The sequence below is a fragment of the Anabrus simplex genome, chromosome 4, assembly GCF_040414725.1.
Source record: "Anabrus simplex isolate iqAnaSimp1 chromosome 4, ASM4041472v1, whole genome shotgun sequence".
NCBI classification, from domain to species: Eukaryota; Metazoa; Arthropoda; class Insecta; order Orthoptera; family Tettigoniidae; genus Anabrus; species Anabrus simplex.
In genome coordinates this window covers 205,043,786-205,067,836 of record NC_090268.1, presented here as the reverse complement: position 1 = coordinate 205,067,836, position 24,051 = coordinate 205,043,786, and the positions used below count along the sequence as shown (strand labels likewise).

At 36.7% G+C, this 24,051-nt stretch overlaps 1 protein-coding gene across 1 annotated transcript in view; it reads right to left on the bottom strand.

Moving 5' to 3' along the window:
* Positions 1-24,051, bottom strand: part of LOC136872570 (uncharacterized protein C05D11.1) — a 318,276-nt gene that overhangs the window by 173,260 nt on the left and 120,965 nt on the right. Inside the window, exons 9-10 of the mRNA XM_067146371.2 lie at positions 21,934-22,188; positions 21,676-21,849 (exon numbers count right to left, since the gene is read on the bottom strand). Of these exons, the coding sequence (XP_067002472.2) occupies positions 21,676-21,849; positions 21,934-22,188 (429 nt within the window). The remainder of the gene's footprint in view (positions 1-21,675; positions 21,850-21,933; positions 22,189-24,051) is intronic.

Here is a 24,051-nt window from a genome sequence, read left to right as displayed (position 1 = left end):
CGCAGAACTGATAATAATTAACTATAATTTATGTACATAGCTTACTACAAATGAAACCTGTCAACAACAAAGATTTTCCATTCATTCTCCCAGCAACACTTTTCAATCATACCGTGTACGAAATACAAATTCTTTGTAGAATAAATAGAATGTGTTGTCCAAAATGTATAAACACTTACTTCATAAACAAAAAATACTGCAACTGCTAATAACAATAATAATAGGTTTAAATGAACTTGGTTAATCAAATAAAAAAACTATAACAAAATTAACTAATTAGATTTGTATTAATGGCTTTGGTGCAATTTATTTCCTTCTGATGTATCCTGAAATGGTGCTGGTGGCAGCTGGGGTATTGTTGAATACATATGCTATGGCAATTTCTCCAGAGTTCTATTAAGAGAAGCCTTATGTCTTCATTAATGATGAGGCATAACATTTTTTAAAGAATTTGTTGAAACCAAATGCTCCCAAACATATTATTATTATTTGCTTTATGTCGCACCAACACAGACAGGTCTTATGGCTATGATGGGACAGGAAAGGCCTAGGAGGGGGAGGAAGTGACCGTGGCCTTAATTAAGGTACAGCCTTCGCCATAAGACCTATCTGTGCCGGTGCGACGTAAAACAAATAGCAAGGTGCAGCCTGATGTGAAAATGGGAGACCACAGAATCAAACATCTAGATGAAGAGAAGGAGCTACCGTATTTAATAAGAAACTGTTAGTGGCACGAAAAATGATGGAATGCTACTTCAGAATGCTATCCGCGAAATGAGAATATTGCACTAAGCAACAGAAATGTATTGGAACTGCAGAATAGTTGGAATGTTTAGAGGACCAACTTTTCAGTTCATTAATTTATTCTTTTCTGTTCTGTAAAAGTTACAATAATCAGGTGCATTTTTCATAAAGTTCTAAATATAAATTACTTCCGCAGATATTTAAAGTTTCTGTGTTTGGCATTTACACCGAGACCAAATACATATTTTATTAATTATTCTATTACAGTATTCTGAAAAAGCTTGATGCAGCTATTGTAGAAATTACAGGGTGTAATGGGTTTCAGGAACTTGGTGGCCATCTTCAGCCAAAATAAAAATTAATTATTAATGTACCGGGAGGTACACCTCAACGCCGCGCATTCAAAACTAGCTAAATGAACTCCTCTATTGGTAAAACAGTGAAACTGAAAACTACACCTTTAATCAGAAGAGGTCACTACTAAAATATGGAGTAATTTTGTTACTGTGCTGTTTCCTAACCTAAGTGAATTTCTACTTGTTTTGTTTGCCATTCATCAAGTAGTTTGGACATTCTCCCATAAATGACACCACTAAAAAACTATGATCACGCACCCTGAAGCAAAGTGTAAGAAGTCATAATTTAAAGAAGTTTTCTATTTATAGGTTGTTGTAACTGAATGATGTTCATTTATTTTTGGGTTGGCAATATTTCCTTTTTATTTCCGCCAGAGTTGAATCTAGCCAATCCCTAATTTTTGTAATTACTTTTCCACCTATCACCGGCTTCTTCTTCAATTCTGAGTGTAACTTTGAAATTAACCAATAAACTTGAGAAGGTGTGGCTAGTTTAATTTTGAATGGTCTCGAACCTTCCCTGAGGGTATATAAACCGCGGATTTTCACGTTTCTTGGCCAATTGATCGCCATCTTCTGAGTGTGTGTCAAAGCAGGAGGCGGGCTGCCGCTTTCATCAGTCAGCAGTACACCTACAAGGTAATTGCCACATAACATCTTTTTTCTTGCTAACTCCGCAGTTTAACCTGAGGGAAAGGTCCAAATCGTTAACTATATAACCTACCTTTCTAAAAATGTAACTTTCTGCCGGCTCATGTAAAAACTTCATAAATCTTTAACTGTAAATCGGGGATATAGTGATATAGCCTATAGCCTCTCGAGCTCCCCTTCATCTTGGTTTGGGTGACTATGTTTTTATAACTGTTTTTCATTCTGTAATGTGGTAATGTAATTTCTATACTAGTCACCTCAGTAGTTTGGGAATACCCCGTGTTTCATCGGCCTAGAGCCCCTTAGTTTTTTTTTTTTTGGGGGGGGGTTCATATCTAGGAGTGCAAGAAGATGCCTCCATTCATTTTTGTGTTCGGGCCACTAATTTAACCTGTTATTCTTATTCCACGAAGACCCAGTAGGTTGGGTATTTAATACCCCTGTAAAAGTAAGTTCAACTTTGTAAATGGTGGGTTGAGAGACCAGAGAGTGATGTAATGTTGCCTTGAGTAGGCAGTAAGAAACTGAGAGCCTGTTAGCTCTTTTTCAAATTCTGTGATTGTAACGAGTGCCTGTGGAAGGCTAGATATTGTATTTTGGGAGCAAGTGCTCTTGAAATAGGGGATTTCTGCCCCTCATTAAATAATACCTCTTCCTTTTGTAAAATTGTAAAACTAGGGGCTTAAAGCCCAAAGTGTTACGGTTCTGAATCTTGGAATTTTTCCCAATCTTGTTAAACGATTGTTACTTGTACTTGTAATAATGTCATGAAAAAATTGTTATGTTTTAAGTTCTGAAAATATAACCTTCAGTTTAAGTTTTAAATTCTATTCTTAACATTGTAGTTAGACCCATTCACCCTGGCACCTTCTGTAACCTCTTTCTGCTCCAGGGGTATCCCCGTAACAATTAACACTAAATTACAGTAAGTTTAATTTACATTTTTACTAAGTTTTTCTTGTCATTTTTCCTTAATTTTGTGCATAAGGAAACAGATTGAAAGAAATGCAAGCCAATATAAATAACTATTTATCATTGTTACATATAGCACAACAATTGGCTGCAAGATATTTTCAAAATTTATCTAGAACGAATCTGTTATGGTGCGAATTGTGATGCTAATTCCATTCAGCAGTTTCACGGAAAGTTTTGCTTATTAATTGCCTCTTATCCACGGTAGTGTTACGACACAACACAATCAATACGACAGCAATGCGTCATCGCATAGAGGGGGCAAGGAAGTGACCTTGTGACAACAAATCACAATTATAACCTATAAATTTCATTTCTGTTCCGTACTGAAGTGCAATTGTAAGAAATAAATTGACCTTTTCAGTACAATATATCAAGTAAATAATATCACGTTAGTCTTGCGCCTAGTTTCAGGCACATAGTGGCCATCTTCAGCCAAATTAAAAATTAAACAGATCATGTGATAACTAAAACGTATGTATATCAGATAAAGACAATGTTTCAGGAATAATTATAACATTAAAATACATATAATAACAAGCTAACAACTTGGGTAGTACCTTGGACGGTGATTCATCACTGCCCCATGATAAAGATGTTGATTCCCACAGGGAATCTGAAATATTTGTTCCGAATGAGTAAATTTATAATATCAATATAGTTGGTCCGTTATTGGACATTATAGATTTTCCAGCTAACACATTCCTGGCTGCCAGCGTTTTGCCCCAGTGTGCTAATTTGGGCTCATCAGTTGGTAAATAGCACACCTACCAAGATGCATGGCTAGTGCATACCGTGGAGGCCATTGCGTAGGGTACTTGAAGCCACCGGCAATGCCAATGCACTTTGTCTCATTTTAAAAAATTGATGCCTGCCTGACCATCAGATGATAAAGATGGTGATTCCCATTGGGAATTTGAAATATTTGTTCTGAATGAGTAAATTTATAATACCAATATAGTTGGTCCATTATTGGACATTATCAATTTTCCAGCTAACTCATTCCTGGTTGCCAGCATTTCGCCTCTGTGTGCTAAGTTTGGCTCATTTATATTGAAGTTTAGATTTCAGAGAAATCAAACATTTTATTTGACCTTTTATTTCCTATCTTTAGTAATCATGTCTCATACAAAAAGAATTCTTTCTTTTATAATATCTTTAAAATCCCTTCTCAGCAGCAGTATTTCTTTCCACATCCTTTAGCCCCACCTTGGACACCCCTTCTCTCCCCTTCTTTATCCCCCCATCCCCATCAACCTCTTTGTTTCCATTGCCTGCTTCCTACAACATGTGGGTGCTTGTTCCCTATTCACTCCTTTGTTTTCATGGTCTATGTGCTTCCTCTCACATGTCAGTGTTTGTTCTACATCAGACATTAGATATACAGTACATTTCACTATAGAGGTGAGTCTCAAATAATTTTTCTCCTTTTTTAATTTATTTTCTGTTTGTTTATTCATCCCTAATTGAAGCAATGCACCGAAAAGTGATTGAACCCACATTTTTTTCCGAAAGTAATGTTTCATCGGAATAAGAATCTGTATGCATGTTCCTGCATAGTGGCATAGTCATGCGGAAGAATTTGGAACTTGTCACTGTGCTAGGGGTTGGAGAACTTCTGTCTAGTGTGGAAAAGGGATCTAACTCCAGTCCAAGATTGTGGAGCATAGTTCTTTGCTTGTGACGAATGCATTAAAGCATGAAAATTCAATTAGGAAACGCAAATGCAATGTGAATGAGTGGAAGGAGGTCAAGCACAAACATCTTAGGAATGCTGGCTTGGCATATGCTTCAAGGTGTAGCAGTTCCATGGAGAAAAGCACCAGAACCGGTTTACCGAGTTCGTGGTTTGCTGTGTTTCTCAGGCAACAGCACGGGTAGTCCCCTTCGAACAGGCCATGACCAATTCCTCCGTAACTCCTCATTCCAGCTCGTTTTAAAAAGAGTTTCGTGTTTGCATATTGGAAAGTAGAGAATGAGTATAGTTAACTAAGATATTATTTCTCTATGGCTATTTAGAACAAGATGACGCATTATTGAGCATAAATTCCTCTTAATGATTTATTCATTGTAGCCTACTTAGTTCAACGCGTATTTTATACGTAATCGTTAATACATTTGTTACTTTTTCCATTACTTAAAAAAATATAATAGTCTACAGATGGTGCTTTCAGTGCATATTTCAAAACTAAGACACTGTTTCCTGTTTTATTGTTACAGAATAAAATATGTAAATGCCGGTATGAAGGATATGATACACTCACCCCTGCACAGGACGATCTCTTTAGAGCGTACTATGCTGGGAGCTATGATCAGCAATCAGCAATCCTTATTGCACGAATGTCACTTGTTCCAGTTCAACGTAGAACAGGGGCAGATACTGACGAATCCACATGAAGTGCCACATATATTTATACAATTTCCATTCACGAAAACGTTTACGCGTGTGCCAGAAGACACTGTGTGACGTTTGTGCTGTTAGTCATAAACGTGTACAAAACTGAGAGAAGAAAATGAAGAGTGCAATATGCAGCCCAAAAGATAGACGGGAATTACATAGAAATTAGCCACACCAAATATTAGACGACGATAAGCAACTTATTCGGGAGCATATCGCCTCATTTCCAACATATGAAAATCATTATTCTCGCAGGAAGAATATTGGGAACTCTGAATATCTCAGCCCAAACCTTTCATTGAAAGCAATATACCAACAAGTTTTAGAAAAAGATAGTGATTCTAAAGTAAAATTTTGGCTCTACTGAAATGTTTTCCACAACAATTTTTAGTTAAAGTGCGGTCAACAGAAGATACTGGCAAGTACTGTGATAAGCTATATGTGAAACAGCTTGCCGCTGAGACACCCGAGGAGGCAGAGAAGATAAACAGAGAGAGTGAGAAAGGGCTGAGAAAGGCTACACAACATTAGCAAATGACACAATACATCAAAGGAAAATGTGAACGTCATTGTAGTGTGTACTGACCTGCAACAGATTATATTTTTACCTAAACTCACTCACAGTTCAATGTTCTATTAATGCTAGCTTTCGTGCTACAATGTGGCTGTCCATAATGCAGGTACAGGTGGAGTGAATATGTTCTTATGAATGAGACTATTGGAAAAAGAGGTTCCAACGAAGTTGCATCCTGTCTCTTAAAATATGTGAGGTCCCACTTCTCTATTCTTTCCCCTCATACAGGAAGGAAATTAATCCTTTGGTCCAACAAGACATATTGGAAACAACAACAACAACAACAACTGGCAGATTGTATCTCTACTGCTGTACCTAATTCAATTGGGCTATTTCACCACACCTGAACAAAAATTCCTTGTATCGGGACATTCATTTCTACTGTGCGACAGGGGCTTTACCCTCTTGGAATGAACACTTTGCCGAAGTTCAATGCAAATTCCAACTCAACTACTGGAAATATTTGCCACAGTGAAGTGGCAATTGAAGTGACAATGATGAGTAGAGAGGACTTTCTTCATTCTGGACACGTTGAAAAAGGGATAAAGAGAGACCCACACCTCAAAATCACTACAGTAATGCAGCTTCAGTTAAGCTCAGATGAATAATTCCATACGTGCACGTAAAACTCACATGTTCGAGCCATGGAATTCACACCACTTAGTTTCACTGAAAAGAAAGAATGTGACCTCGAAACTCCTAGTTATACCAGAGCAATTTCCAAACGCATATCACAAGCCCCATCCCTCAGAGAGAAAAAAAGAAAGACTTGACCGACATGCTGCAGTATATCTTGCCAGAACAAAGAAGTTACTATGGAGGTATTTTGTTCTTGTGAATGTGAACTACAGTATGTCTAATGATATACTGATCGCTTAATTTTACCCCCCCCCCCCCCCCCCTTTGGGAATTATACTCTGTTTTATTTTTAAAGTTTTGTTCTATTATTGTGTGTGTTTTTTTTAGTTCTAAAGAAACTTTTGCAACCATGAACACGGTCACTGTTTTTCATATATTGTGACTCTTTATGAAAGGAGTAGAAATAAATTGATTTTTGTATATAAAACAGCCTACGTTGCAGCACCTATCTGCTGTGACACCTAAATCATTCCCGTATGAGCAACAATCAGTTGGTTCCCAATAAACAGTGCTTGTTTGGGTAAATAGAAGTGCCACTTAGATCCCGCTTCCACATTTTTGTCCTTCTGTTATAAATAATTTCATCCATCCCTGCTGCTTTTCCTGTTTTCATTTGTTTAACAGTCATTTCCATCTCTGCCAATGCAATAACAATCTCCATTTCTGGATCATCCTCATTTACCACTACACTCTCTTCTACATCACTTCTCACATTTAGCACGTTTATCAAAATAGTCTTTCCACCTATTCTTTATCTCCTGTGGGTCTATTATTACATTTCCACTCTCTTGCTTCACTTGATTTGTGTAGATTTTTTTCTTTTCTCTTAATTTTTTTTACCAATCCATACATTATTTTTCCACCATTTCCATCCTTTTCCAACTCTTGTGTGAATCTCTCCCAACATTTTTTTCTTTTCTTCCTTTACCACATTTTTACACATACTTTTAATTTCCTGACACTTAATCTAGTTCCCTTCACAATAAATTAGTGATTACAGGCAGTTGACCTGCTAAAAGAATGGTAAGGGTGGTAACAGAGCATGTATTATGCTGGTAAAACGACTAAAGGTAATAAAATGTTGAGGACACGAAATAGGGAGATCTCATAGGTACAGATCTGAACACGACGACGGCTGCAAGAAGATTTCCAATTTTCTCACATTTTAGGAAAGAAAGTTGCTTGAAAGTTGCTTGTAGTAAGGCGTAATGTAATCTGATGCAGGATTCATGGTCTGTTATAACTTCCTAATTTGTGCATTAGTTGCATCTGATTCTACCATCACAGTAACAGAATATTAAAAGAACTAATGTTTTCATAAACCCTGATTTTCATATTTAATGGTAAAAGAGTTTGACAGTCTTTCAGAAGATGGAGTGAGGCGTATATTGTTATTATACAAGTTACTGCAATGTTAAAACTAAGAAAACAAAATAGAGAAGCAAACAATTGAGAAGTGTCTGTTGAAAAATTTGTATTTCCACCATAAGAAAGTTGTGGGGAAAATGCAGGAAACGTATAACAAAAGACACCTAGGACGTACCCATGATCGTGTATGATACAACTTTTTACAACTATGCTGTGATCCAAAATGTACATGATGGGTACTCCATCGTTAATATTAATAAAAATATACACAAATAAAATGGAAATAGTTCCTTTTTATCGTGTACCACACAAATTGTCCTTTTTGTTTAGCAATCGGAAATGACCTCTTTTGAATGAGAATGAGGAAATAGCACACAACAAAAAAGCAATATACACATGATAGATTTACCTACTTTTTAAACAATTTGTGATAAGTTATACAATAATTTCAAGAGAACGACACTCGACCGTCACACACATCACATTCAATGTAATCACAATCCATTTCTCCATAATGCCACACAGCTTATTGTAATCAACCACAATCAGCATCTCCACAATGTCTGTGTATGATCATTGCATAATGTTTGTTACATACGGTCCACTAACGCATTAAATTAGCTTACTATTAATAATCTTCACCATAATGGCCAGATTACCAAAACATATCGACAGACACGTCTACCTCACCATTAGTATACAATAGTATTACTTTACCATCATACAGGTATGAACGTGTAGTGATCACAGCAAGGCGCATCCAAACTATGAGTTCGTTGTGTCATTACAGACTATAAATCTCATGTTAGATCTGTATTGGTGGTTGAACTTGTTATAAATTGTACAAAATTGTGTTAATTATCCTCCTAGTCATATATCCAATTAAGATGAAATTTTAGATAGACATGTTTAGACCTACCATAGGGTCATCCTCAGTAAAAAATATATAATAAACTAAAAACATTAGACACACAATATGTTATGATTGTTAAGATGTTCTTCCTTAAAAAACAGGATGAAAATTAAAAATATGAGGTGGTGGTCATTAAAACAGTTTTTGAACTGGAGGTCTTTTTGTTGTAATATTCTCGTCCCCCGATGCAGTTCAACTGTATCTCTACACTTGTTGACTTAATTATTGTGTTCAGTCATAGGCTGACATTATATAAATTGTTATTGAAGTTGAACAGTCTGTTTTCTAGTGTCACGTGCCCTGCTTGTACTACCCGTGTTTTCTGACTCCATACAGCTTACCAAAAAATATGAAGACACATCTACCTCACCATTAGTGCACAATGGTATTACTTTACCATCATACAAGTACGAACATGTAGTGATCACAGCAAGGCGTATCCAAATCAATAGTGTACAGATACAGTTGAACTACATCAGGGTACGATATTACAACAAAAAGACCTACAGCTCAAAAATGGTTTTAATGACCACCACCTCAAATTTTAAATTTTCATCATGTTTTTTAAGAATTTTTTTCTTTTAGCAAGCACTTCATATTGTCTCTAATGTTTTTAGTTCATTATATATATTTTACTGAGAATCACCCTATGATGGGTTGAAACGTGTCTATCTAAAATTTCACCTTAAGTGGATGTAATATTAAGTATTGACTAGAAGGATAATTAACACAATTTTGTACAATTTGTAAGAAGTTAATTGTGCCATACCGTGTCTTTACGGCCAAGAGTATACTTGCCTGTCAACAGGTGTTGCCACACACATTATGCCCCGTGTCTGGTACAGCTCTCATACTTTAAATACGTCAATGAAAACCCATAGCAAAAATGCCCTTTTGAATGGGAATATCTTTCCTACCACCCATAATGCGGAGGAAATAGTCTTGTTTGTTCCCGACTTTCATTCAATGATTCCCAACACACATCGATGTTCACAATACACATAGGACATTTTGACCCTGTTCATGTTGTGAGGGGTGTGTTTACACAAGAAAGTTTTACAACTTTTTGGTCTGCAATGCATATGGCATTCGATAGTATTCAACTACGTACTGCAATGCATAATTTTTAAAAACAGTGGAAATAACACATTTTGAACAAACACTCCTCAAACTAGTATGCTTAACAAGGCACCCACCTAATGAAATAACTCTTCTCTATATACAGTAGAATACCAGTTCAACAAAATTTTGGGGACCTCAGAAATTAATTTATGGTAAAATTTTGTTACACTGAAATAGGTCAATTCTGAAGAACTCGCCCACTGCTAAACCTGTTGAGGAATCTATGTTATTTCAACATGAATTCTTACATACATACATACTGCATGTATTAAATGAAAGGAAAATTAGGATACATATATATACACATGAAGCAATGATATAAAATACACGTAGCCTACTAGCAAGAAGTTTTCAGCATCTCATATTTTACCCTGTACTGTTATGTCCTCGACTTTAATTTTTGAAAAAGTCTGATTTTCTTCTGAACACTCCCAGACACAACTGAATATTCAAGGTAGTCAGCAACCACTGCACCTGAATTTAACATAGATTCTAGTACAGCACTTTTTAACAAAAGAAAGTCCTGAACACTACATGCCATGTTTGTTGCCTGTACAAGAGTCAAACTCTATTGAACACTTTGGGGCACATTTTTATCTTCCACCTCATCATCACATGGATTCGTATCACTTATAATATACCACAAACTATATGAAACTCATTTAGAAGTTTCCACTCTCCTTTGCCCCCTCGAATGGACGTCCTTTCAATTACACGTCTCCAACAAACTTAACCTCACTTTGTTAAAGAAACAAAACACACTTGACAAGAAATGGAATGCTCTTTCAAAAACAAAAACAATGCTTAGCAAATATAACAACTCAAATAACACAAGGCCTAATGATTTTCACCAACCTGTAGTAAACTTAAGTAAAATCATTCTTGATGCCGATGATCTTGATGTGCTGAGCAAGGGACCTAAACATAATTGGGGCAATCCTTCTAACCGTGATAATTTAATTTCCACCATAGCTGAATCTGAATTGGCCATTAATAAATTACCAATAAATATACAAGAAGAGATCCAATATGAAGTCAAACACAAGCTATCTTCCATCCTTAATCAACAACAAACCATTAAACCCAACACAGTGCACGTAGCTAAAGTAAACAAACTAAAGATAAAAGTCAAACAAAACGACTTAATTATAACAAAAGCTGACAAAGGAAATGCTTCACAATTAAGTATTTATTATTTTCCACCTAGTCGATACAATGATTGCTTAAGGCAATTTAATTGTTAAGTGGTACATGTTTCGTATTTTATCAACATCTTCAGCCACATAACACTGTTTAGATGAAAAATATATAAAATTGACAAAAATGCTTAAGAGGAAGTGTCCTTAAAATTAACATAAATGTTAATTGCCTTAAGCAATCATTGTATCGACTAGGTGGAAAATAATAAATACTTAATTGTGAATCTATTGAAGTGCGATACGGACCATGAAACTGATTTTATGTAATAAAAGGAAATGCTAATGTAATCATGGACAAAAGTAACTATGTTAATAAAGCACACATGTTTTTTGCAGACAACTTCATAAACTATAAAAAAGATCCAACTAATAAAATACAAAGAGACCTAAAAACCATCATCAAGAACATTTCATTTCTGTTTAATGACCTTGAAAAATCCAAAATGATTATCATGAATCCGAAGCTTCCCACAGCCAAAGCACTACCCAAGATCCATAAAGCAGACGTCCTCATAAGACCCACTACCAATTTCAGAAACAGTCCGACCTATGAAGTATCTCGATTCATTCACAAATTCCCAAGTCACACTATCGTTTTCAAGCCAACACATCAGTAAAGAACTCCTTAGAAGTCTGCAACAAGATTAAACACTTTAATTTATCCTAACACCACACTCTTCATTCTTTTGATATTATTAACATGTACGCTCATGTTCTCGTTAACAACACCGTACAATTGATCAAGAATAATCCCTCCAAATTCAGCAATTTAAGTATAGGCAAAATAGATGAATTTATTCAGATTCTGGAATTTACTTTGAAAAACAATTTCATCACTTTCAATAATGTCATTTACCAACAGATAGGTCTTCCCATGGGGTCACCAGCTTCAGGAATCCTTGCAGATATCTACATTGATCATTTCGAGCATTCTCACATCATTGGCAAGATCAATGGCATTCAACACTGGACACGTTTGTAGATGACACGTTTGTTATTTTAGACTCCCACGTTACTAACAGCAACACAGTACTTGGATTTCTCAACTCCATTGACCCACATATAAAATTCACCATAGAGTCAGAAAACAATAAAGCCCTTAATTACCTGGACTAAACCATTATGCGCAACAGCAACAACACTTTATCCTTCAATATATACAGGAAACCCACCCATACCATCAATATCATCCATCAGACCTCTGTGCACCCAGACATACATAAAAAAGCAGCTTACAATAGCATGGTTCTCAGAGCATTAACTATCCCTTTATCTCGCAATAATTACAAAAGGAAATTAATACCATCTACAATATTGCAGAACACAAGGGTTTCAATAGAACCTTCATCAGCAGAATCATCAGTAGATACAAAAGCAGACCCAAGACTACCCTAGTAAATGATTCTGCTCCTAAAGAAAAATTTTCCACATTCACTTTCAATAATAGTAGCATTTACCAAATTTCTAATATTTTCAAGAAATACAACATCAAAATAGCTTACAGAACCTCCCACACCAACTCCAAACTCATTTTCAATCAACACACTGTCAACAATAACAACAGCAACATCAACAACAAATATTTGAACTCTGGAGTTTACAAATTAAAATGCCAATCCTGTAATTCCAGCTACATAGGTCAAACAGGCCGCAATTTTGTCATAAGATACGCGGAACATCGCAACGCTCTCAAATATAATCGTATGAGTGAACATCATAAAGCATCCAGCCACTAATACACTTCATTAGATAAAGACCTGAAGATCTTGCATTATGAGCAAAAAAGCACCTTGCTCAACGTTCTCGAGAGCATCCACATCACTTTACATCAGTTTATGAACCCCACTCACAATTTAAATTAAGTCAGCGAGAAAAAGAACATTCTACTTGAAACATTCATTCCATATATTTGTCAGAATTTCCATAACACAAACAACCCCACCTCCATCTCCCCGACTCACCACCACTCCCCCCTCCTCACACCAATCCTGCACCACCCCCTCCCCCTCCGCTCCTTCCATCCTAGCAAACACAGCCAAACCAACAATAGACTCGATCACGCGACCGAGACCATCACTTTGAGAAGGCCACGCCATTCAAGCTTTAGAAGTCAGCGAGTAAACTGAACATCCTCTTGAAACATTCATTCCATATATTTGCCAAACAAACCCCACCACCATCTCTCCAACACACCACCCCTCCCTTCCTCAAACCAGCCCTACACCTCCCCTTCCCCCTCCGCTCCTTCCATCCGAGCACACACAGCCGAACCAACAATAGACTCAATCACGCGAACAAGACCGTTACCTTGAGAAGGCCAGGCCATTAGAGAGGACAACCACCTACTGCACACCATAAGTTTAAGCTTTCTTCACAACCATTCCACACTTTTTACTTATCAACCCATGTTTCTCATCCAACCTCATTTTTTTCCATTACAAATTACAACTTCATTGACGGTTTCCCCTAGATTACTTACAGTTTACTATGCATCTGTCTTCTACCTAACACAGCTTCTCAATTTTTATACGCGGCCCGTCCGACCCCTTTATAATAAGGCAAGACACCAGCCAACATTATGAAACAATAATGAAGAAAGGGACCGCTACATTGAGAAGATATTGAGAATGCTGCTATTTCTAAAGCCTTAAATTTCATTGGTGTTTTTTCTCCTTGTCACAGGCTTTTCGCCTGCAGGTTATATCAGGCTTGGTTTCTCTATCTTACTTTTCTGCTTTAGAAAAGTAGATAATGATGAAAAGCTGATGCCATACTTTTTCGTTATTTCTCCTTTCTCCACTTCCCGAAGCATTTCAAAATTTTCTTTTAAAGAAAACTGCTTTTGCTTCTTTTGATCCATATTGGCAAAAGAGTTAATTGCCACACTAATACACACTTTGCTTCCCAAACGAAAGATAAACAACGAACGCGTCATGAGACTTGAAACTACGAAATGCAGCACTGTAGATAGAAATGTGAAACTGCAACGTTCACTGGTTGATTGTAAATGTGGCGTTCCTACCCAGCCAGTAATGTTACTTCTCACGTATTGGTTACTTTGAAATTGATATCCAGCTTGACCAATTGCGTATATGTATGGAAAATGGCTACCTGAATTGTATCCTGTAAACTGTAATCCGACACTTTACAAAATTAAAAAAGTCTTATACTGTCCTCCATTTCAGTACAAAAACCATCTACATTAGATGGGATGTCTAAACATCTTTCAGCCTTTCTAAAGGCCATTTTCAGTAGCTAAAATATTACACATATATGCATACAAATAAAAACACTGAAAAATGTGCGGAATTAAAAGACAATGATCGTAATTAACATATTAAAAACACATGTGAATGTTGAAGTAGAAAAATCCTCTTGTCTAAAAACTCTTCTGGTTAACATAAAACTTGCTAATCCTTTTAAAAGTAGAAATCTGTGTTGCGCGACATAGTGAGACCATCTATAAGGGGATAATGAGTGCGCATCATCTTCAATGCGAAAAAAGAAGGAATGAACGGGTGAAATAAAAATATATATATATCGTGTGAAAGAAAGAAAATGAATGAAATGAAACTTACTCGTTAGAAGGCTGTCTCCTTGAGTGGTACAACCTTGTTGGTCTCACGTCCCTACTGACTCTAAACGTGCGTGTGGTTAGCAACGGGTCAGACTGACGTTGTTGCCATACTGTAATCCAATCCGAGCACCCAAATACTGTATTTGAAAATGTATTTATTAATAGAAAATTGGCTTTAATTTGCTTGTTATGTATAAGAAATTAATCCTATATAACGACGTTCAGTACCGGTACACCCAAACTGAATAAGATAATCTTCATGTACTGTTGGGTAGGCAACCCACTCATCAGAATTGTGATGCATTTGCCGACATTCTCCCGATTTGCAATCGAGGACTTTCGCCTGTGTGTTGTATAGAATGTGCCGTCTGGTATTAGCTGTATAGAGACATGTGTGAAATACCCGGCGATTAAAACAGGATGAATTTCAATTATATTTTGAAGAAATAAGGTCAATGAGTTTGTCTACCTTGGGCAGCTTGTAAACATGAAAGGGGACTTAAGACCGGAAATCCTCCGACGTATCAAACTAGGATGGCAAGCTTACGGAAGAAATTCTTCAATCTTCAAATCCAACATGCCAACCCACCTGAAGAAGATAGTCTTTAACCAGAGTGTTCTCCCTGTACTGACTTACGGTTGTGAAACCTGGACATTGAGTGAGTTTGTCAAGCAAAAACTCAGAACAACCCAAAGAGCTATGGAACGGTTCATGCTAGGCTTCATGAAGAAACACAGGAAGAGAGCAGATTACATCAGGTCAGTCAAAAAGGTCAGTGACATTTTAGAAAGGGTGTTTACCCTAAAATGGCAGTGGGCAGGACATGTTGCTCGGAGAACTGATGGTAGGTGGACAAAGCTTGTGCTTGAGTGGAGTCCGAAAGATCATTTGAGACCTAGGGAAAGACCACCGGACAGATGGGATAAAGAAATCCGTGAGATTACTGGGATCAATTGGCAGAACATCTCTCAAGACCGTCCCAGATGGAGAGACCTCATGAAAACCTACCTTGCTTCGGACTTAAAGAGGCCACATCGTAAAAACGATTGAATATGGCTGACAGTGATAGTGAAGATGTTAAATATAAGCAAAAAGGCTTTATTTTATTTCGTTATTCCGAAAGTTCGAAATTAGTTACAATTAAATATTTTAACACACATTAAATATTACAAGATATCAGAATCATTCCGTATTGACGGTTTTCACTTTACAAAGGTGAAAAATAAGAGTATCCTCCTAATTCAATACAATAAATATTCCGTCATTAGACAGAGTAAACAAATTCAAACAAATTCAGTGAAAAATGAGGGGAGTTTGAAATAATTTACATAATATAAGTTGAAAAATGCTAAAAAACATAATGAAGGAGCAAATGAAAAAACAAACAAAAGAGAGCCTAGACGGAAATTAAATTAGCACAAATGTACAATATTTACATCAATATGCGGAGCAAAAAAAAACTCACTGCGACAAAATTCAGTGAAAAGGTGTTAATTTAAAATAATAATTGAAACTAAAAACTGTGTTAACCTAAGAAAACAAAGGAATGAAAAAACAAATGATGCAGATGGAAATGAACAATAGTAGCACATAGTGAGGTTGTGGACCTCGTAGTTTACAAAATATTGTTTAGTAACAATAACAAAACAGGTTGAAATCACTGTCGGAAATCATCCTTGTAGAAACCCATCACATTAAAATGGTCAGGAGGGGAGCGGGAGGAAACATTTTTGAGAAATCAAGCCTGATATAACGTGAAGGCGAAAAGCCTATGACAAGGAAAAAACACCAATGAAATTTAAAGCTTTAGAAACAGCAGCATTCTCAATATCTTCTCAATCTAGCGGTCCCTTTCTTGATCATTGTTTCATAATGTTGGCTGGTGTCTTGCCTTATTATAAAGGGTCGGAAGGGCCGCGATATAAAATTGAGAAGCTGTGTTAGGTAGAAGACAGACGCATAGTAAACTGTAAGTGATCTAGTGGAAACTGTCAATGAAGTTCTAATTTGTAATGGAAAAATGAGGATGTGTGAGAAACGTGGGGTGGTAAGTAAAAAGTGTAGAATGGGTGTGAAGAAAGCTTAAACTTACGGTGTTTAGCAGGTGGTTGTCCTCTCAAATGGCCTAGCCTTCTCAAAGTAACGGTGTTGTTCGCGTGATCGAGTCTATTGTTGGTTCGACTGTGTTTGCTAGGATGGAAGGAGCGGAGGGGGAGGGGGTGGTCCAGGGCTGGTGTGAGGAGAGGGGAGTGGTGGTGAGTTGGAGAGATGGAGGTGGGGTTGGTTTGTGTTATGGAAATTCTGACAAATATATGGAATGAATGTTTCAAGTAGAATGTTCTTTTTCTCGCTGACTTCATTTAAATTGTGAGAGGGGTTCGTAAACTGATCTAAATCGATGTGGATGCTCTCGGGAACGTTTAGCAAGGTGCCTTTTTGCTCATAATGCAAGATCTTGAGGTCTTTATCTATTCAAGTGTATTCGTGGCTGGATGCTTTATGATGTTCACTAATAGCTGAGAAATGATTATATTTGAGAGCGTTGCGATGTTCGGCGTATCTTATGACAAAATTGCGGCCTGTTTGTCCAATATAGCTGGAATTACAGGATTGGCATTTTAATTTGTAAACTCCAGAGTTCAAATATTTGTTGTTAATGTTGTTATACTTATTGTTGAAAGTGTGTGGATTGAAAATGATGATGTGTTTCTTAAAAATATTAGAAATTTGGTAAATGTTACTATTATTGAAAGTGAATGTGGAAAACTTTTCTTTAGGAGTGGAATCTTTTTCTAGGGTAGTCTTGGGTCTGCTTTTATATCTGTTGATGATTCTGCTGACGAAGGTTCTACTGAAACCATTGTGTTCTGCAATATTGTAAATGGTATTAATTTCTTTTTTGTAATTCTCGCGAGATAAAGGGACAGTTAATGCTCTGAGAGCCATGCTATTGTAAGCTGCTTTTTTATGTATGTCTGGGTGTACAGAGGTCTGATGGATGGTATTGATTGTATGGGTGGGTTTCCTGTATATATTGAAGGATAAAGTGTTGTTGCTGTTGCGCATAATGGTTTAGTCCAGGTAATTAAGGGCTTTATTGTTTTCTGACTCTATGGTGAATTTTATATGTGGGTCAATGGAGTTGAGAAATCCAAGTACTGTGTTGCTGTTAGTAACGTGGGAGTCTAAAATAACAAACGTGTCATCTACAAAGCGTGTCCAGTGTTGAATGCCACTGATCTTGCCAATGATGTGAGAATGCTCGAAATAATCAATGTAGATATCTGCAAGGATTCCTGAAGCTGGTGACCCCATGGGAAGACCTATCTGTTGGTAAATGACATTATTGAAAGTGATGAAATTGTTGTTCAAAGTAAATTCCAGAATCTGAATAAATTCATCTATTTTGCCTATACTTAAATTGCTGAATTTGGAGGGATTATTCTTGATCAATTGTACGGTGTTGTTAACGAGAACATGAGCGTACATGTTAGTAATATCAAAAGAATGAAGAGTGTGGTGTTAGGATAAATTAAAGTGTTTAATCTTGTTGCAGAATTCTAAGGAGTTCTTTACTGATGTGTTGGCTTGAAAACGATAGTGTGACTTGGGAATTTGTGAATGAATCGAGATACTTCATAGGTCAGACTGTTTCTGAAATTGATAGTGGGTCTTATGAGGACGTCTGCTTTATGGATCTTGGGTAGTGCTTTGGCTGTGGGAAGCTTCGGATTCATGATAATCATTTTGGATTTTTCAAGATCATTAAACAGAAATGAAACATTCTTGATGATGGTTTTTAGGTCTCTTTGTATTTTATTAGTTGGACCTTTTTTAGAGGTTATGAAGTTGTTGTCTGCAAAAAACGTGTGTGCTTTATTAACATAGTCACTTTTGTCCATGATTACGGTAGCATTTCCTTTGTCAGCTTTTGTTATAATTAAGTCGTTTTGTTTGACTTTTTTCTTTAGTTTGTTTACTTTAGCTATGTGCACTGTGTTGGGTTTAATGGTTTGTTGTTGATTAAGGATGGAAGATAGCTTGCATTTGACTTCATATCGGACTTCTTCTTGTATGTTTATTGGTAATTTATTAATGGCCAATTCAGATTCAGCTATGGTGGATATTAAATTATCACGGTTAGAAGGATTACCCCAATTATGTTTAGGTCCCTTGCTTAGCACATCGAGATCATCGGCATCAAGACTGATTTTACTTAAGTTTACTACAGGTTGGTGAAAATCATTAGGCCTTGTGTTATTTGGGGTGTTATGTTTGCTAAGCATTGTTTTTGTTTTTGAAAAGCATTCCATTACTTGTCAAGTGTGTTTTGTTTCTTTAACAAAGTGAGGTTAAGTTTGTTAGAGACGTGTAGTTGAAAGGATGTCCATTCGAGGGGGCAAAGAAGAGTGGAAACTTCTAAATGAGTTTCATATAGTTTGTGGTTCAGGAAAGATTTCTTTTTATGGAGAAATTTGATTTCATCTTTAATCCAGATTTTATCGGTTTTAAGCTGAGTTGCGCGAGTTTTTGCTGTGTTTCTACAAGTTTCCTTGGTAAATTTTAGAAAATTGGGGGTTACGTTATTAATCAAGCATTTTTTCAAAAAACGGTAAGTCTTGCCCTAATTTGGCGACCTTTGAGATTGCAATAAAGGTTAGCTTTCTTGCTTGCCTAGATGGCATTCCACATTCACTTTCAATAATAGTAACATTTAACCAATTTCTAATATTTTTAAGAAACACAACATCAAAATAACTTATAGAACCTCCCACACCAACTCCAAACTCATTTTCAATCCACACACTGTCAACAATAACTATAACAACATTAACAACAAATATTTGAACTCTGGAGTTTACAAATTAAAATGCCAATCCTGTAATTCCAGCTATATTGGACAAACAGGCCGCAATTTTGTCATAAGATACGCCGAACATTGCAACGCTCTCAAATATAATCGTTTCTCAGCTATGAGTGAACATCATAAAGCATCCAGCCACGAATACACTTCAATAAATAAAGACCAAAAAGGCACCTTGCTCAATGTTCTCGAGAGCATCCACATCGATTTAGATCAGTTTACGAACCCCTCTCACAATTTAAATGAAGTCAGCGAGAAAAAGAACATTCTACTTGAAACATTCATTCCATATATTTGTCAGAATTTCCATAACACAAACCAACCCCACCTCCATCTCTCCATCTCTCCAACTCACCACCACTCCCCCCCCTCTTCACACCAGCCTTGGACCGCCCCCTCCCCCTCCGCTCCTTCCATCCTAGCAACCACAGTCGAACCAACAATAGACTCGATCACACGAACGAGACCGTTACTTTGAGAAGGCTAGGCCATTTGAGAGGACAACCACCTGCTAAACACCGTAAGTTTAAGCCTTCTTCACACCCATTCTACACTTTTTACTTATCACCCCACGTTTCTCACACAACCTCATTTTTCCGTTACAGTTTAGAACTTCATTGACAGTTTCCACTAGATCACTTACAGTTTACTATGCGTCTGTCTTCTACCTAACACAGCTTCTCAATTTTATATCGCGGCCCTTCCGACCCTTTATAATAAGGCAAGACACCAGCCAACATTATGAAACAATAATCAAGAAAGGGACCGCTAGATTGAGAAGATATTGAGAATGCTGCTGTTTCTAAAGCTTTAAATTTCATTGGTGTTTTTTCCTTGTCATAGGCTTTTCGCCTTCACGTTATATCAGGCTTGATTTCTCAAAAATGTTTCCTCCCGCTCCCCTCCTGACCATTTTAATGTGATGGGTTTCTACAAGGATGATTTCCGACAGTGATTTCAACCTGTTTTGTTATTGTTACTAAACAATATTTTGTAAACTACGAGGTCCACAACCTCACTATGTGCTACTATTGTTCATTTCCATCTGCATCATTTGTTTTTTCATTCCTTTGTTTTCTTAGGTTAACACAGTTTTTAGTTTCAATTATTATTTTAAATTAACACCTTTTCACTGAATTTTGTCACAGTGAGTTGTTTTTTGCTCCGCATATTGATGTAAATATTGTACATTTGTGCTAATTTTGTTTCCGTCTAGGCTCTCTTTTGTTTGTTTTTTCATTTGCTCCTTCATTATGTTTTTTAGCATTTTTTCAACTTATATTATGTAAATTATTTCAAACTCCCCTCATTTTTCACTGAAGATGGCTCAAACGAGCCGAAACATGTTTGAATTTGTTTACTCCGTCTAATGACGGAATATTTATTGTATTGAATTAGGAGGATACTCTCATTTTTCACCTTTGTAAACACATTAAATAGGGAAAACGGAAGGGGCCTAAAAATAATTTCGCTCCTCTGAACATTTTGTTAAACTGGCATTTGTCACAATGACATTTTACTGTACAAATCAGAACTTTGGTACATCCTTGTACTATCAGAGAATATAGATCCAAAGGTGAAGTTGCAGGTGATGTGAATACTGCACTGGAGGCAAATGAGGAAATCCTCCACACAGCAACAATACTACAAGATGGAGTGAAAAGAAACACAATGGTTTAACATTGTACTAAGACCCTCATACCTAACAATGATGTACCGATATTTGGACGAGAAAAATAACCCTCATAAATGATCAAGAAGTGGATGTTACATCAAAAACAAGTACATTTCTCTGCTTTATTATAGTCAAAAGAAAATCTAAGAAAGCGAGGCACTGTTATATTTATTATGCCATGATCCCATGTTCTGTGAAAGTAGTAGTATGAATGGCTGAAATTAATAAAGAAACAAAGCATGTATGCGAGACAGTTATCTATGAAGGCATTCAACATATCCAAGCACTTTTTAAAGTAGTATGTACTGTCCATCTGAAGCTATCCTTCTTGTAAGCAATAAGAACCAAACCAAAAGTGTATACAACCTGGGCAGACCAAAAGACAAAATTGCACATAGATGTATCTATTTATTGCAAAAAAAAAAAAAAAAACACACCACACCTACTGGCAACCAATTTGAATGCCAGCACATCTACGATGCTTCATGGTTCCAAATTACTGCTGGGTGATGTTAATTTCTCCCACATAACCTGGTGCAACAAGTTGATCATCTTTTACAGTAAGTCAAGGTTACATTCAAGCTCAATGGTATTAACAGTTTTAATGAGTCCTGATACTCACATAAACAAAATTGGTGTGAACATTGTCTAAATGCATTTGAATGGGTACATTTCCTAGATTAAATTTTGGATGTTGTTCTTTTGAATCAGTTGTATAACTCTGAATTGGATGGAATTTGATTGAGGCAGTACTTGGAATTCCAACAGATGTTAACATTTCTTCTGGGGGTGGTTTCTGGAAAAAGACAAAAGTATTCTTACATTAAAAATTGATTTCATACTACCTCAATATACAATACGTTTTAGAAAATTACGGAACCTCATTTTCTGCTGTAGCTTCAGACAGCCTGTCAGCATTGGCCTTTAATCCTTCTGGTCCTAGAGCTTGTCGCTGGGCTTCAATTCTCTTCTTCTCCTCGAGAGCCATCGTCCGCTGTTCCTCGATACTTGGAACACCACGTACTGTAACGCTGGGAGCATCAACAAGGTAGCGTTTTAGAAGCTGCACCCAGAACTCTTCCGATTCTTGTTCCATCAATCGTAGATCAGCCACTTGATTCAAACGATGATCAAGCTATGAAAGAAGGGAAACAAGGGTTTTTAAATTGATAAATAAGAACAGGCAAGAAACAACTTTGATACAAGTAAATTTTAGCTGTAAAGTCTACACAACAATCATCATTTACCAGGTGGTGTAGCCAAATTCTGACTTAACTCTCAAACACACAAGCGCACGATGAGAGCTGTTGACACAAATGTCCAGTTTCTGATACCGCTGCTGTATTTAGTATTTTCATCGGCACAACAAGAATGCAATGGATTGCATGTTGTCCTTTTAGATTTCATTGCCTGATTAATAAAAACAAGGATGTTATATTGGGTGGGCAAATAAAAGTGGCCTGAAAAATATTTAAAATAGGACCAATGCGGGATTGACCCGTGTTAATGAAAATCGTACAAAATGCTGGAAATGCCCTCATCTGAAGAAATTAAAAACTGAGGATTCAAAGTCCTGAAACCACTTCACTCAGAAACCACTGGTAGAACACAACATGCGAAGGTTCGTCTGGATGCTTCAATGCATGCACAAGAGTAAATTTGTAAGAATACAGATGCAGGCCCTTTTTGATAATGTTTCAACACAATGATCTCTTAATTCCAACTTGCACAGATAAACAGCGTTGAGATTTCGTCGGACTTTGTTCCACGTTTTCCTTCACTCGAGCAATGTATTCTGATGTTCAAATTATTTTCGGATAGTTATGTTTTTATTTGCTACAGAGCCCATTTCACGCCATTTTGCCATTAAGTTTTGCATTGCAGACTTTGCTGGAGGTTTTGCCAAAACCCTTAAAGTCAAACTCTTGCCCGAACAGTTCTGCACAGGTTTTCCACGAATCATGCTTCACAGAACACTCAAAAATGAACATGCGCTGTTTTACCATGAGCACTACTTTGTTACATTCAACTCGTCACTAAACACATCTGCTCCTCTCTCTCTCTCTCTCATGTAACGACACAGCGATGTACACGGGAGATGCGCACGTGCAGACATGTGACAGCAATCAACTGGTGCATCAAAATCACAGTTTCCAGCATTTCCTGTGATGGGCAGTTCTCCTGTTTAATAACAAGGATCAATTCCCCATCAGTCTTGTAAATATTTTCTGAGCCAGTTCTATTTTGCCCACTCTGTATATTGCAATCTTTTAATTAATAAATTCTCATTCTCACACCAATTACTTTTTGTACATGCACAAGCAGACTACACACACATATATACATATCAGTGAGATAAGCAATGAACAGTGAATTGAATTACTGGAATAATACACATTCAATGATGAAATAAAATAAAAACTGAGCTAAACAGGTCCTTTTCAAGCATACACTGTTAGAACAAGTAAAAATAACTGTGCCGATACTATGCGATTGTCAAGCTAAACGTTTAAACTCCAATACTATACCCAGCTTTCTCCGTAGTAGCCTTCTAATGGACACACCGCCATTGCAATTTTTACAGACCGCCCGGCTAACACCACCTAGATATGTGCTAGTTATAAAATATGAATACATACATTCCGTGCTCCAAATTAAAATGTAAATACTGTAAAACTGTTTACTTAGATGATAAATTTCCCTTATAGTCAGCAAATTGCATCAATTACATTTAAATATTTAGCTTGACAATCACGTAGTATCGAGCGTGAGCAGTGTCTGAATTGGCGTGGAATCGCTCACGAGCACTTGATTCTGCATGATGTCACAAGGTGGTGGTGCTGATTGTTGTTTTAAGAAGTACTACTAGGTAACCATCCTCTCTGAATAAATTAAGTGCAAACAAAAATGAAAATAAATTTAAAACAATTTATTGAACAGAAGAAACTGAAAATGAATTCTTAAAATATTATTTTGTTAACCCAAGGAGGACACTGAA